At 34.3% G+C, this 16,071-nt stretch overlaps 1 protein-coding gene across 1 annotated transcript in view; it reads left to right on the top strand.

The window, feature by feature from the left end:
* Positions 1–16,071, top strand: part of SPOCK3 (SPARC (osteonectin), cwcv and kazal like domains proteoglycan 3) — a 217,448-nt gene that overhangs the window by 129,862 nt on the left and 71,515 nt on the right. The window contains exon 5 of the mRNA XM_026122889.2: positions 6,415–6,541. Coding sequence (XP_025978674.1) covers positions 6,415–6,541 — 127 coding nt within the window. The remainder of the gene's footprint in view (positions 1–6,414; positions 6,542–16,071) is intronic.

Below are 16,071 nucleotides of genomic sequence, written 5' to 3'. Positions count from 1 at the left end.
AGATCTTTGCGCTTATGTGCCTCATGGCTTTTTTGACATAAAACATTCTTTAAAAAATTATGTAATGTAATAGAATTGCTACAGATTCTTATTAATGGTCAAGTTATGTCTCTCTAGAAAAGTTTCAGTGTAATTTTTTTTTGTGATAGAAAATAATGACATGCATAAATATCTTCAGAGTTATTATTTCCCAAGCAAAGTATGCTTCAGATATGTGTATGTGACCATTCCTGGTAAAATATATAGAAAATGCCATCTCTAATAGTACAACCATCTTTCTGATCCTTTAACAAGTCAATTTTCTGACATTGTCTGTAGGCAGTATTTGAACATTATACTCCTTCTGTCTTTGAACTTTAAGAAATTTCAGTCAAACTTTTTTAGGAATAGCTGCAGCTGGGAGGGTGGGGACCTGGTCCTTCAGCTCAAAAGAGCTACTGTCGCTTACAATTTGGAACGAACGTTTTGGAACGTTTTCTGCAGAGGTCAGCCTTTTCTCCAGATTGCTGCAGAGTTCTCTCACCCGGGGGAGTGGGGGGGAACTAGCTTTTTTTAGTGCCATATGTATGTATAACCCACTCTCTGAAAGTTAGGGGCTTTTGTAAAGCATTTGGTCTGCTGAGGCCTGTTTGTATATATGTATTTTTGCACGACTTAGACTCTAAGTCAGGTTTTCTTTCCCTTTGTTTTCCCATTATCCTTTCACCCTACCCTAATTCTTGTTTTTCCCTTCATTTAGGTGTCTTGTATTTTCTTTATAATTTTTCTGTAGATGCATGGCCCCTAAGGCTGCAACAGAAGATACAGCTTTTTATAATGTTGTTCCTACATCATAAGTTACATTTTAACAGGGTGTTAGAAGAATTTAGGCTCCTCAGTGGCTGTGCAAATTACAAGGGGAGCAGTTTGGGAGCTCATGAGAGAGACCTTCAGTCTACTTCATGCTAAAACTCTTTCAAAAAGTCATAGGCTTTGGTATGCCTTATCCTAATGCCTTATGCCTGATAGGGACTTCATATGCTTTAAAATATGAACTTCATTTCCCCCCCCCCCCCCAAAAAAAACCCAAACACTTCTGTGATTTATGTAGTCATATATAACAATATTACCCCGAGAAATGTATGGTTTGCCAAACAAATTGGAAGGTTGGAGCGGGCTCTGCATCTGACCATGTATTAGGATCCATTTCACCTCTCAAGCAACTCCAAGTAAGTTTAAGAAGAAGACTTGTTTCTATGTTACTGTGCATTATTTTCCTTTCTGTCTCATTAAAATGCTATACTTCAGTTGAACAAAATGAGAGAAGTATTATTGCAGGAAATTTCAGCAGCATTACATACAACTTATTTAAAAAATATCAAAGCTAAAAAAGTTGTCATTTGTTTAGATTGTAGTTTATCATATAGATGTTTAGAATAAAATACTTGTTTCTTGCACAAAATCACATTATTTATAGGTGAAAGTGGGCAGAATGATACTGAAAATAATGGAATTATATAGCAGCAAGGTGAGAAACAGCCTTAAATTCTAAACATATGTTACTAATATTACATGTAGGAGGAAGGAGGTAGTAAATATTTGCATCTTCACGATATCTACTTGTTTTCCAGTGCAGATCAGTAAATAGCATTTTCTTTGTAGGTGCACAGAAAAAGATGTTCTTCCAAATTCTGAAATCGTACTGCATACATATGCTTAGTAATCCTGACAGAAATGATAGATCATATGCAATTGTCTAACCTGACCTCTTGGGTGCACATGCTGGGGAAACATAATAGCTGGATTTATTTAATTTCACATGCACCTGCTAAGTATTATGCTGGTCCATAGATAAGTACAAGCATCTTGCCAGTGCTATTTATTTAAAGATGCTAAAATGTAATATTTTTTTCAATATTATTTTTAGAGCAACTTTCTTAACTCTTGCTTTATTTGTCTCAGATATATTTAATTATTACTAATTTTTCAAGACAGATTTTTCTTGCATTTTTAGGAATAACATGAAATTATAAAGTAAGTCAAAATAGTATAGATGGCACACACAGAGTGCTTCCACACAAAAAGGGAATTTTGAAGGAAGTTCAGTCAACTCTAATGAAAACAAATTAGATTTTGTAATGCAAGTATTTTTTCTAATTATGTTAATCTGACGCAGCCTGATTGTGTCCCCTGACAGCCATGGCAAAACATCATCAGGTAGGCTCTAAATTGGAATAATTGAAAAAAAAATCTCAAAGAAGTGCAAAAATAATTATCAGAAAAGAGTTGCTAGAGTTCTTTGAAACATTATTTTTTTAATAGCTCAAATTTGTTTCTGTCAGTCTGTATTTTAAGACCTGTATTTGAGAATTCTCTTCTATAAGTATAAAATATCAGTACCTTCAAAACAGTGGATGCTGATAGACATGAGCACACCTGCATTTTATAGATGTCATTAAATAAATCATGTTGCCAAAAAGTTAGTATTTTGCAGCTAAATTTTCAATGGGCTACATTAAGCATTCAAAGTATGTGCAGGTGTGATCACTGTGTACACAGAAAGGTAAGTTTATGTATGCAAACAGGTACATATGCTAAAGTAATTGGGCAGATTGGCTAATTATGTTTCTACGCATCTGGTTGCATATGCAGTCTACAAGCATATGCACGCTTTGGTGTATGCAAATTAATGCAATCAGAAGTGTTGCTGGTAAAGTAAACCCATAGATTTAATTTTACTCTTTAGGTGTCAACAATGTCAGATCAGATAAGGGGGAGCTTGTGTATTCTGTACTAGTTATTTTTTACTGCAAAGAGATCCCAAATCACTTCTCAGAAAATTTAGAAGGATAAAGTTTGTCAGTGGAAGAGGTTGAGTTTTTGTGGCACCGTATATTTATTGTGGCAAAATAGTAACAGGAACAAACACATTTATGGTGACTGTCATGGAATCACAAAATTAAATGGCAGAATTCTAGTAACTGCAGGCTGCAAAGATCCGGCCTTTACTGTTGCACATCTAATAACAGAACTAATGAACATAAGCAATGGGGGAAAAGTGATTTTTTTTTTTATAGTGGAGCAACTGATTTCTTTGTTTACTGATTCTTTTCCTCTTTAGCATTTTTAAGTACAAAAGGTAAATTGCTTTATCTGCATGTTTTAGGTAACTTATATTGAAATTACTTATATTCTAGTTAAGCAGTCCTTCTGTATCCCATTTCATGGCACCATGGACATACAGAAATGATTTTAATTCAAGATAATAATTTATATCATTATAGTGGTTTCTTAACTATTTCCATGCCAATAGTTTGTATGTATGCTCATTCCCTAGATGGAAGCTATGTGCTGTAAAAAAACAAAAACAAAAAAAAAAACCCAAGAACAAATTTGATATGATTAAATGGTGGTGCAAGGAAGTGTTTGAGTAAATAGGTGAAAGGCATTAATTTAAGATTTTGTGAAAGGTATGTGTGTATATGTGCCTAACTGGTATTCTCAGTAGCTTAGCAAAGTGTTCTGTATTTACTTTTCATCTTTGCCTGATAACTTGGTGCCCGGAGAGTTTTTTTTTAAAAAAATAGCTGTTAGGCAGCTATGGTAACACAGAATCTATTTTCTGAATCATTGCAGAAAAACCTTCTGAACATAGGTCTCTTCAAAGCACTTAGATGACCAGGTATCTCTGGATTGATACCTTCCAGGTATCATTATTTATCATATATTTATCATTATATCTTCCATCCTGAGTTTGGAAAATGCAGGGACTTCTGTTTTAGAGAGATTTTTTTCTTAGTTATGTGGAAACCAAGATCATGAGAGTGGTTTGCTGAAGGTCTCAGGGAAGTCCTGTGTAGAACAGGAAATTTGACTCTCTTTGCCCTAAATGAGTACCCTGGAACCACCTATGTTTCTTTTGTTTATAATACCTGATAATACTTAAAAATGTGAAGTCTAACAAAGTTGGCTATCTGACTATGTAAAACGTTTTCCGTTGTTCTTCATACCTCTGCACTGGTTGTCACCAACTTGTGATTTCTGTGTCCTGAGTGACAACCCACATCCTTCTCTTTCCTTCCTGTTAGATCATTTTACTTTTTCCATAGTCTAAAAGCTTTCTATTTTCTGTATGTCTTTTTTCTTTTCTGTAGACCTCATGAAGAGCATGTATAAGGGTATAAGATATTGTAGGAAACTGTGATTGTCACTAGCTCTTTCTTTGATATGTATTTGAAGCATGTCCACCCAAAACCCCCTGCGTATCTCACAGATCTTCCTTCAGATTTCTGGATTTTGCTGATATAAATGGGATTCTTCCAGTTGATATCTGGAACATTTGTAATTAATTTATGCAGTGTTTTAAAGTTACAGTGTCTCAGATAAACCGAGATATTCCATCAGGTAGATAGTTGGGACTCTCTGGACCTATCAGTAATCTCAGGCTACGGGGCACTTGTGAAAGACTGTCAGCAATAAAAGTAGCAAAAAATGAGAGAAAGATACAGCCCTCAAAATCTAATTAGGCTGGAGCTCATACTTGAAAAACTCTCAGAATAGTCATGGGAGAGGAGCAGCAGATTTTATTACTACATATTATGCATAACCAAAGGTACAGTTCAGCTTTGCCTTTCTTTACTAGAATAGAAATGAAATGGTTTGTATTTAGTCTTCAAATGATGCTACTCAGCAGAAAGTACCGGTATTTATTATTAATTGGGGTGGTATATGTTTGAATTGTTTCCTTATTGTGTATTTCCAGATGGACATAAATGCTTCCTGAACAGATATTTTACCACTGATTTGTGCTACCTGTAATTGAAGCTGTTACTGGCTTTTACAGCAGTAACTCATACTTTTGTGTCTAATATCTGCCATGTTCCTATTTACACTGTAAAATATCTGTACAGTTCAGAAATTAGTCACACAATATCTGAATGTAAATTTGTATCTGTAAATTTTGTGAGTTCTTCTTCTTAAAGACCACATTTAAAGCCAAAATTATGGAAAGCATAAACAATATCAGCGTAACTGAGAAACAGATTTTTGTTTTTGACCGTCACCGGTTTATCACTAGGTGTGTGTTTTTATGCTTTTACTTTGTGCATCAAAACTGGAGGATGCGGAGCTTATTTTCTCTAATTTCATTTCTCTTTATCACTCCAGACAAGTTCTTCTGAAACAGTGATTCTTGAGTAATTAGCAGAATACTTCTTGATTATAAGTGAACCAAGTCAAAAGACTTCTGCTCTATTCAAGGGGATTTGACTTGTTGAGTTTGTTATGAATTTGAACATTTACTCCTTTGGCGTGTGTTGACAAGTCATAGCTGTATTCTAAGAGTAATCATTTTTAGATTCCTGATTAACATTCCAAAATGAAAACCCAATATAAAAGTCATGTGTTACTGCTCTATTACCTTATTTATATGAAAGCATTAATATATAAAAAATTTTGGAGGTCAGTCTATTAATCAGGGGACTCTAATAAAGGAGTTGTTTCAGGATGTGATAGTCGCCAAAAACTTTCATAGGTGCAAAAAGCTACTGGAAAAAATTGTGAAATAAAAACTCTTTCAAAGCTACAAAGAGAAAACACCTATGGCTGAGGATGTTTCCTATGCCACAAATTATTGAAGGCTACAAGAGTATTCTGAAAAAGTATCAGTACTTATTACCCCTGTTTTTATGCTCTTACCTAGGCATCTGCTATGGGCTACTGTCAGAGACAGGTGCATACTAGGAGACAAATACGAGGCAAGACAGTCTTTTAGTCTGAGCCAGTGTAGCTTTTGCTTGGCTTAAAATGATCCATCTATCTGTATCTATCTCTCTGTATACATACAGGCAAATACATGTACGCAAGCACGCGTAAACACATGTGCAGATCAACTCTGTTCCAGTGAATTACCTTATTTTTTTATCCAAATTTTACATTGGGCTGTGGAGTCTGAATTTTAAGAAATGTAAAATGTGAGAGACAGGGGTCAAAGTGAGGTAAACAGTGCACTGAATGGCCACCTTACTATTTCTATTGTAAGTATTTACGTCATTTTAAATACTTACATGTAACTTTTCCAAACACCAGTATTAAAAACAGTCCCATTCATACCATTTAACAAAAGCTAGGGAATCCCACGCAAACCAGACTTCTTTCACTGATCAGTAAGTATAACCATCAGCAAAGCATCATCTTAATCATTTTTTTTTCTGTCAAGAGGACTTAGATATTTAAATAATATGCAGGTATCAAATATCACTGCAATGAGTGTGATATGAAAGTTGTATACTAAAGACTGTACCAGCTCTTTACTTGAAAGGGAACTTAGTGGCTGTAATCATGTATGACTTTTTTGTAAAGGCTCATAAAATACCCTGAATGTGTTCTATTTTTACTACCGCTTATCAGAATTACATACTTTTTGTTTACTTACAGTATGAAAGAGGCTGGTTTAGGCCATAAACAGTGGAGGGGTGGTCCCATTTCATCAAACTGCAAGCAGTGTCCAGTAGTTTATACCAATCCTGTTTGTGGATCAGATGGTCACACATATTCTTCTCAGGTAAGAATTAAATAAAGAATTGAATTACTCTTTCATTGTTCCAGTCAATTCCAGGTCTTGGAAAGCAAATAAAAAAAATGTAACACAAATCAACATTTCTTTATTATGACTAAAATACATTTTACATATACATATATACACATATAGAAAATATACATATTCTACATACCTATTATGTATAGTAAGACAAAAAAGCAAAACGGTAGCAAATTCCAAGTATCATAAAACAATAGTTAGCCAAAGAAGCGTGATGTAACAGTGCTCCATAATGTGAGAGAGCCCCAAACCAATTCTATCTGCTAAAGACACCGAGGCAGTGTTTCGAATAGAAAAAGTGTTGTGTGGGTCACCAGTTTGGGGAGAGAAAATCTATTAAGTCAAATTTTCCTGCTGACCATTAAGAACACATTCTGAGCACTTAGACATACAAGCAAAATACATGGTTAAAAAATATACTAATGTAAATAACAGTTGCACATCTTTTCTTCTTGCAACAGATTTTTATGTATTTGAAGACCATAACCAAATCTTCCTTCTGTATTCCTGAACTCTCCTCTCTTTTCCATCATACTAATTTGGAGTGATTATAATCATTGCAAATATGTTACTGTTTGCTGTTCTTTTGTAGAGAAAAGAGTTTGCTCTTATTACATTGAAATCCAATAACCATGACATTAGTAGAGTGCTCAGCTAAAACTTGGGAGATCTCACGGGGTGATAATAATGCTGAAACCAGATTGATTTTTTTAGGATATCTTCTTAAAACTTTCAGCAGAAAAATGTGTGGCTAGCATTATCAACTGAATTCTCTGCAGGAGAAAAGAATGTATGCTCTTGAAGGACCTGTTTTTATGGGAAACTGCAAGAAATTCATTAATGTAAAAGGAGCTACTATTCTGTCAGCTCACACAACCATGTCCTTTCACTACCAAAATGTTTCCAATAGTGAATAGTGTCCAGTGCTCCAAAAAAGTATATTAGCAATAATAATAATAATAATGTTGATTATTGTAGATTAAACTGTCAGAAACACACAAGCTCTATATTCATTATTTGTAAAGACAAAATAGTTTCTTATATAGCATTTTAAGCAAATATTTCCCATTATTTACAGATTCCAGAGTTCCTATTTGCTGTACTGAATTTTCTTTTGATTTTCAACTGCAGTCATGTACTTTGACTTTTTTTACAAAATAGGATTAGAGTTTCCAAGAGTGACTGGCTATTGAATTGAACACGAAGTATCCTCTTCAACCTTACTGTAATAAAAACATCAGTATATAATTAGTGTTTCTTCAGTCTTGACAATTCTTATGCTTTTATGATGAATCTTACATTAGAAAATGTTTTTCTTAAAATCCCATTACTCAGAGATAGGGAACTGTGTAAGAATCTTAATTTTCTTGTTACAAAAAGTTAAATCTAATTCTAATGCTCACACCAGGATATTTGAGGGCCAATACATGAATGTTGGATTTTTTGGCTTATGAAAAAGATAATTCTTTTCCAGAGATACTGAAAGGTTTGATTTTAGGTATTTGAAAACATTCTTATTTTCATTCACAGTAATCTCCTGTCTGCCTATTATCAAGAGCTTGAAATGTGCTTGCATCTTGCTAGACATTAGATGATTTTGTCATTTAGCATTTCTTTTACTGAGTTGCAGAAAGGCTCCATCAGTCTTTGAGCCTCAAGCATGGCCTGTGCATAGCTATAAAATAGAAGGTAGTCCCTAAGATCTTGCAGTCTAGATGGACAAGATGGATAAATTGATATAGATAAATACTGAATCAGCAACTTTTTAAGGTAATGCAAACTTTATCCATTACAGTCTTTCCCTACTTCCCTACTTTCTTCCTAATATTCCTGTATATGAATGTCACAGCTGTTTTTTACCCTTACTGCTTATTCCCTGTGTTATCATCTGTCCATCCCACAGAGACCTAGAGGAACTGTCACAGTCTTTGAGGAGAGTACAAAACAAGAATAGAAGCAGCAGACCTTAGTTATACTGCTGCCTTTTGTTTCCCCATCCTTTTCTTTGGAAGCTGGCAAGTTCTCTGGAGGAAGGAACAGAGAAACTTTTTGTAGCCCCCGCTCTGTCGACCATGGTGGTGCAGAAGTGGTTCTCCTTCGTAAATAAATGTATTGGGAGAAGTGACATGAGGAGAAAGGTAAAGGAAGGAATATTTTTTGACAGACAAAGCCTAAAATATAAAACTCCATCAGAAAAGAGGTTTTTAGAAATCTTAAGAGTGGCCATAATAAAACAAATAAGACATTTAGGACAATCCTGAGTGCTTCTAGTTCTGCTAATTGCAGAATAAGCTTCTCTAACCATATTTATCTTTGGGAAAGAAATCCAGTAGTTCCATTTTTTGCACAGAAATGCTTGTTTCTACAGCTGTGAAACAATTTGCACTCATTTTTAGAATCACTCTGTTGTCCACAGTTATTTTTTCTGAGACATATAGTAACGCATATCAACAAGCCATATATGATTGAACTCTGATGCCCTAGCAGAAGAGATCAGAGTTGATTCATTTTGTGTGGAAACATATGGAAATAAATGTTACATGTAGAATTGGTAACTTCAGTAAGGTGATGATCTGAATAGTCCTAGAAACTGATGTGATCCTTATGGCCTCTAATGGCCTGATCTGAAGTAGATGTAAAGGAGTCTATAAATAAGGACGAGATGCAGATCTTTTTACATATGTACATGTGTTAAAGATAGGGATGTTTTTCCCAAGCAGAATGGTGAGAAATGGGTGGAGTAAACAGATATTTACTCCTTTCCAGTGCATTATCAGAGCTGCAACCTGTGTGATAGGACATACTATCCTCCATGGTCCTTTACATAGGTGTAATGGAAAAGCAATTAAGCATCAGAGAGCATTTGCAGGGCTTTTCCTTTTGCATTCCACTAGCTGGTAGATTTTAAATCTAGATTTAGGGCAGCAGAATGTTTTAAAAGAAAAAAAAAGTTTATAACCACAGAAGATCTGTGTTAATCTATAAATATTTATTTGGATTTCCTTTCAGTGATGTTCTGATTTCTTATTCTGTGGTGCAGTTATATCAAAATAGAGGTCCTTACAAGGTTGTTCCAGGAGCATTCATTTTTTAAATTGACATAAAGATGAATGTTTGTGTTCCTTCACTTCAGGCAAAGTTTAGTTTCATCATGTCATCAAGCCTTCCTGGAAGGAGTTTAGTGTAGTTCCATATTATAACAATTTTCTTCTACTGAGAATGCATTTGTTAATGATTGTGGCAAATTGTGCAACACAAAATTGTACAATTTCTGAAAATAAGTCAGTAAATAATAATATCATAGAACATAGCTAGGCAGCTGGATAATTATCTGTTGAACACTACTTTGGGATGGTTTTCAGGTCAAGCACATGCAAAATGTTCAGTATTAAATTATGTAACAATAGAAATTTCATAGATGTTTTTGCTTTGAAAAAAATGAGTGATCATAATGGTTAGACATTGTAGAGAGAAAGGTTAACTTCTAAACTGGTCTTATCCAGGGTCAGGTAATAGTGTCTTGTTTCCCATTGATTTTGGTAGGCCAGATTAGGGTTTATTTGCCGCACAATTAGTCATATGCAGTCAGTCTAAAGGAAGAGTAGCAAGTGTAAAACATTCATCATAGAAGCACAAGAATATCGACATAAAAATATTACATATTGAAATGCTGAGTAATCGAAGTGAACATTAATTGCTATGTGAGAAGAAATTCAGTGTAAAGAGATGCTGCAGTTCCTTACTAGAGTGGTGTTATAAACAGCTTTTACTTAATAATACTTTAAATAATATTGCAAGTGTTTTACATTTCATTAGTTTAGTTTTACCTTCTGCATTTCTTTAAACTTGGGCATTTGTAAATGAATTATTCATTTTAACTCTAGGAATTCTCATACAGTGCTGTAACTTAAGGCTGTGCTACTCCCATGCATTTGATAACCCATCCACTGCTGCCAGAACAGTTTGTGCATCCTGTTTCTAGCCTCATCTTTCCTGGGATTAATAGGAGAATAAACAGGACGTGCAGTGCAGCTCAGATGGGATGTTTAGTGGCAGCAACCTGCCTTTGGTTGCCTTACCTGGGGATGCAACGTACTGCAGTCTAGCGCACGTGTGATAAAGCCGACGTGATTGCGGATGATAGGATAATGCCGTCTTTTGGAGGCTTCCGTTGGAACAATTCACCCATCTTACCATCTATTCCAAGGGGCCTTTCTGAAAGATGGCCTCGAGGAATGGGTCAGATGTTGGATGAAATTGTCTTTTGAGCATTTTTTTTTTTATATTTTAATTATAGTTCTGGTGTTTGGTATAGTAGGCTGGAGTTTTCTGTCTCTTTGCTTGGACATGATCTAATCTTCAAGTAGTCTCACTATGACAAAATCTAACTTTAAATGAGATCAATGAACAATGCTTTAACTATTTTGAAAAGAAAACACCACAGAAATAAATTCATTTTTAAAATATGCCAGTCGCTCCATATTTTTACTCTGGAATCACCATCAGTAGTTAATTTCTAGATCAGCTTTTTGGTTAGCAGCAATTTGTTCAAGTCATTTTCGTATTGATAGTGAGTTTTTTTTAATGAAATATTTTCTCTCCTACCTATGAAAACTTGATATGATTGATGACATCCCTATAGGTATAAAATAGCAATGAAAATGGTATTTTAAAAAAATAACGGGTCTAAACTAGTTTCTCAGACTAAGATGGAAAAGCCGTAGAAGAGCAAACGGTGAGAATGAAGGATATGAATTCCTGATGGTACTTTATGGATAGATGCAAATGTGGATATACATTTATATTACTTACAAGTACTTCCTATGATCTCCCAAATTATGGTCCCCTTCTCATTAAAGGGACAAATGTGAGATAGTGAATAAAATCACACTGTTTATGTATAGGAGAGTTTGGTACTAGTTCCTTATTCTACATAAGTTTCAATATGCTTGTTTATAATTTTGTGAATCTAAATTCCTAGATGTTTATTCTCAGGACATCCTACATTTTGTTTTTAAGCAGTGCTGCTTTTATTCATTTCAGATACTTTCAGGACTTTTACTCAGTAATCTGTTTCTCCTAACAGTGTTGTAGGTATAAGAGAGCGTGTTTTGAAGAGCCATAGAAAATTAGTATTAACATTTTTTTAATCCTTCATGTTAATTTAATCTTTGCCCTATTATAAAAGTTAAATTGATTGAAGTATATTTATCAGTTTTTGTGAGTTTCCATGATGCCAGCTTGAACTGTTGACAATTCCTTTCTACTTCAGAAAAGGTTTTGTTAAAGCCTTAGGTATTCAGTTTTGATAATCTCTATGATTATTTTATTCACATTACTCCAATTTGTTATCTTGTGAGGGATTGTGAGGGATCAGAATGTTGAAATATCTGATCTATGTATTCTGTAATACTAAATGAAAGTAATTTTCACAACCCTGACTGAATTTATGTCGGTCTTTTTAAATTAGGCTAATCTACTATCCCTTTCATTCTTTATCTGTTTTGTTGTTACCAGTCTGTTGTAGACTTAACAGTGAATGAGACACAGCCAAAAATAACAATGTTAAATGACTGGCTGCCATTCTTAGTAAAAATAAAATGTTACCAGAAAGTAGGGTGCTTTAAAAATGTTTCTGCAATTAAGGAGCCTCTCAAAATTAAGATTTGTGTCTCTATCCAGTTCCAGTTCAGTCTCTATCCAGTAGGAAAAATTCAGTCAAAATGACCTGGTCCAAATGGTTAACTGTAAAGCCTTCTACATACCAAATCTGCTCTGGACTGTGACTACAATGAGGTACTTGTGATTACAGTACATCAACAAATAAAATGCACAAAGTTGCTGTGCAAACACTTCCTTGAGTGAGACTGCCCAATAGTCAGTGACATACAACGTATCTGGCTTGACTGATCTATGCGTTAGAGTTTATCAGGCTAAAGTAATCTTTACAGAAATATAGGAAGCTCCTTACTGTTTAAATATTTTAAAGAAGATTAACATTAAAAAATCAAGGCAGGAGGTTATCTGGTATTCCAGTTTCCACCAAAATCAACAGCTTTTGCCAGTAATGCCTGACATGTTCCCTGGAACTTTTAAATTGATTAGATGCGGTATTCAAAAAATAAGGCAGAGAAATGTCAGAAGGGTGACTCACTTTACTTGGTCTGTTTTTCCAAACATGCTAGGTGCACTAAGATTTCCAGATTACATGATCTCCTTTCATCAGCTGCACTCCAAAATAAGTAGCTGCTGTAGAGAATAGAAATGATAGTTTAGATGACAGAAGTACTCTATAATACCTTCAATATTTTTTTTTTATGGGAGCATCTCAGTTTTTCTTAGACTAGGGCAACCTGTTTATACTTATGAAGTTGCAATTTGGCTCCTTTTTTATTTCCAGAATACTATTTTTGATTCATATAAAATTATATATTTGATTTACATGAATATATAAATAAATTTTAATAATTCGATACAAATACAAAATCCTACTGTATGGACTGGAAAACATTTTCTCAAATCTTGAGCTGTATAATGCTTTTATATTGTTTCTTTAAAAAAATATTAAGCTTTTTCTAGAGTATAAACAATCTAGGCTGGAAGGACAAACCAATAGAAGATTAGGACAAAGAGAAAGGAGAAGGTTAAAGCTGTCAGCATTTAATAAATCCTTTTATGTCAGAGTATATCAATGAAAAATAATTAATGTAGAAAGAACTCAGATGCAGAACCTATTAATGAAAATCTTAATTTGTGTTTTGTCAAACAGCATAGCCAGTAAAACAAGAAAAATCAAATTGCTGAAACTTAAGTAGAAGATAGTGTTAGTTTCTTAAACTGCTGGGTTGCAGTAGAAGTATCCATACTTATCTGCGGATTAAATAACAATTTTCCTCTGAACAGTAGCTTTAACCAGCAAAAATTAGTCATTTGAAAATAGTATTCAAGATGATCTGATTAGAATTACAGCTATGTTAATCAGAATCATTTTGCCACAAGGATCCTTTTCCAGGAGAATGTATCAACGTTGTCAGCAGGCACAAACAGATAGAGGCTGAACACAGCAGCCGCCACTGGCATAGTTATACCAGTGGGGAGCAGAAACAGTTTCAAAAAGAAACTAGCGGAAAGATGGCTTTGGAGGGTTAAGAGACAATAAATAACGTTCTTCAGTTTGCATAACTGTGTGAAGCAGTAAGGCACCTGAGAAAACAGTGGAGGGGACAGGGATAAGCTGTGTCAATTGCAAGAAAGTGCTCAAAAGCTGGAGAAGAGTGTTTCAGACTTACCAGGCAGGAGTGTGGTTTCATTAGAGGGGAGGATAAATGAAGGTAGCAATTGGTGAAGCAGGTGACGTTAAAGGGGTTATTTTGCTCTTGGGGATTTTGTTTGGAATTTTTTTGGACCAAGGGGAAAAATAATCTATTTTTAGGCAAAAAAAAAGCCAAAAGAGAGAACAACCTTTGAGAGTTAATAGTAGATAATCTATGATAAAAATGAGCTAAAGAAAATGAAGTTGGAAGTGGCAAGTGGCAAACTTGAAAAATGGCTCAGGTGTTGGCCCAGCAAAAACATTTAAATAATACAGTAATGATTCTCTGAAAGAAGACCCCAAAAAGTGTGTCAGAGAAGGAGATGGTATGAAAAATGCAGGTAAGCACTTATTAGAAAGGAAGAAGTTTAATGGTGCATGGTATAGTTTTGTTGTCATGCCCAGTGTGAAATGCTAGACTGTCAGAGACATACAATTCTGTTTTCTTTTAAACATTTCTTCCACTGCCACAGGGGCAAGGGAGAGAGCTGCGTTCACAGAAATTGTCCTTATACGCATCATCTGAGTCTTAGGTAGGCACTCCAGATATGGGAATTGAAGAAATGGAAGAAAATATATTGACAACTTCTGGATTTCTTTTGAGTGATATCATTTGACTCTTTCAGAAAGCAGTTTATCTCTTTCTCTGTGCTACCCATGTGCCATAAAAGGTAATAAGTTTAGGTCTTTAGAGGGGAAAATTTATCCTGTAGGATAAAATAAGTAGCTGCACTATGGTATCTTTAAAAAAGCCAACAATCCAATTTAAATGTCTGGTATGGTGGGTTTTTTGTTTTTTGGTTTTTTTTTTATTTGTTTGTTTTGTTTTTTTCCTCCAGTTAGTTTCTCTTAATTCTGATTAAGCATTTGTTATTACATACTTATTTAAACCAGGCCTCACTTTCAAGTGCACTGAACTATGAGACCTTTTTTTCTTCAATGTGTCTCCTTTTCTTCTCATAATCATAGTGGAAGTTAAATACATGCTTATCAAGAGCAGTGGACCATGGATTTTTGTTGACTATTCCATGTACCACTGTCTCCTGGACAGCTATTATAAATGTTTGTTTCTTGTCATTTGCTTCCCTTTTTCTGATTGAACTTTAATTTTCCTCTACTTCTGTTTCTTCCTTTAAGAAGGGTTTTGAAACAGCATATATGTAGCAAACACAAAGGAAGACGTACTTAACGTTACTTAGCTGTCTTGGTTTTGCTTTTCTTCAACAATTAATGGAACAGTAAGCATCTGAAAAGCTACAGAACTGCAAATGAAGTGAAAATGTCTAGAGAAAATGTAATTATTCATATTAAAATTTATTAGAACATGCAATTAAATTTAGTAATCAAACAGAACAAAGTGTTCAGCTTCTAAGAAAAGTATTCTTACATGGTGTTCATGTAGGTCACATCAGCACTTAGGAAGAACCTGAAATACTGTTGTTTCAAGTAGTAAAATCAGGTATTGTACCAGTAATTTATACCAGTAGTGCTATAAACTAGTCATGCTGTTGCAGAAAAAAGGAAAGTAGCAGATCTCAGTGAGGTAGAATATCTGCAACATTAAAGAATCATCTTCCAAGTCGCCCTATTTTTATATTTGTAATTTTGAAAAAGTCACAGTGAAATACTGTAGTAATGGACAAATAATTATGCAGCTCCTTCTCTTTCCCTGAAAACAAATTCAGCCATATCGGCTTGGTAATATTGCAAATTTAAAGGAATATCCTTTCTTATGTTCTAATACCAGTATACTATGCTTTTTATATACTTAAGATTCTGCCCTCAGAATATATCTGTAATTTAGAATATTAAAATTATTATTGAAAGGAAGATGTTTGTGTAATCTTGTTACAAGCATACTACTCTTATTCAATTATTAAATTGAATATTAATTGAATATGATACTTTTAGCATTCAGCATTGTGGTACTTACACATTCATGATATCACAGCTCAGACATATTAAGTTTATAGTTGTAAAATAATACTGTTCTTTAGCTGAACCACAGAAAACAGTCTTGGATTCAAGCCATCTGATATATAGATGGTGTGATTCCTTGTAACTATGTTCACTTTCCTCCCCAAATTGTTTCAGTTTAAAATATCCAAAGCCACGTATGGGAAAACATATCTGGATGTTTTGAGTTGTGTGAATTTTACAACACTGCTTATAGCTCTAAAGC

Source organism: Dromaius novaehollandiae, chromosome 4, assembly GCF_036370855.1.
Source record: "Dromaius novaehollandiae isolate bDroNov1 chromosome 4, bDroNov1.hap1, whole genome shotgun sequence".
Lineage (NCBI taxonomy): Eukaryota > Metazoa > Chordata > Aves > Casuariiformes > Dromaiidae > Dromaius > Dromaius novaehollandiae.
The sequence above is the reverse complement of the archived record's forward strand: the minus strand, read 5'-3'. Positions and strand labels throughout refer to the sequence as shown.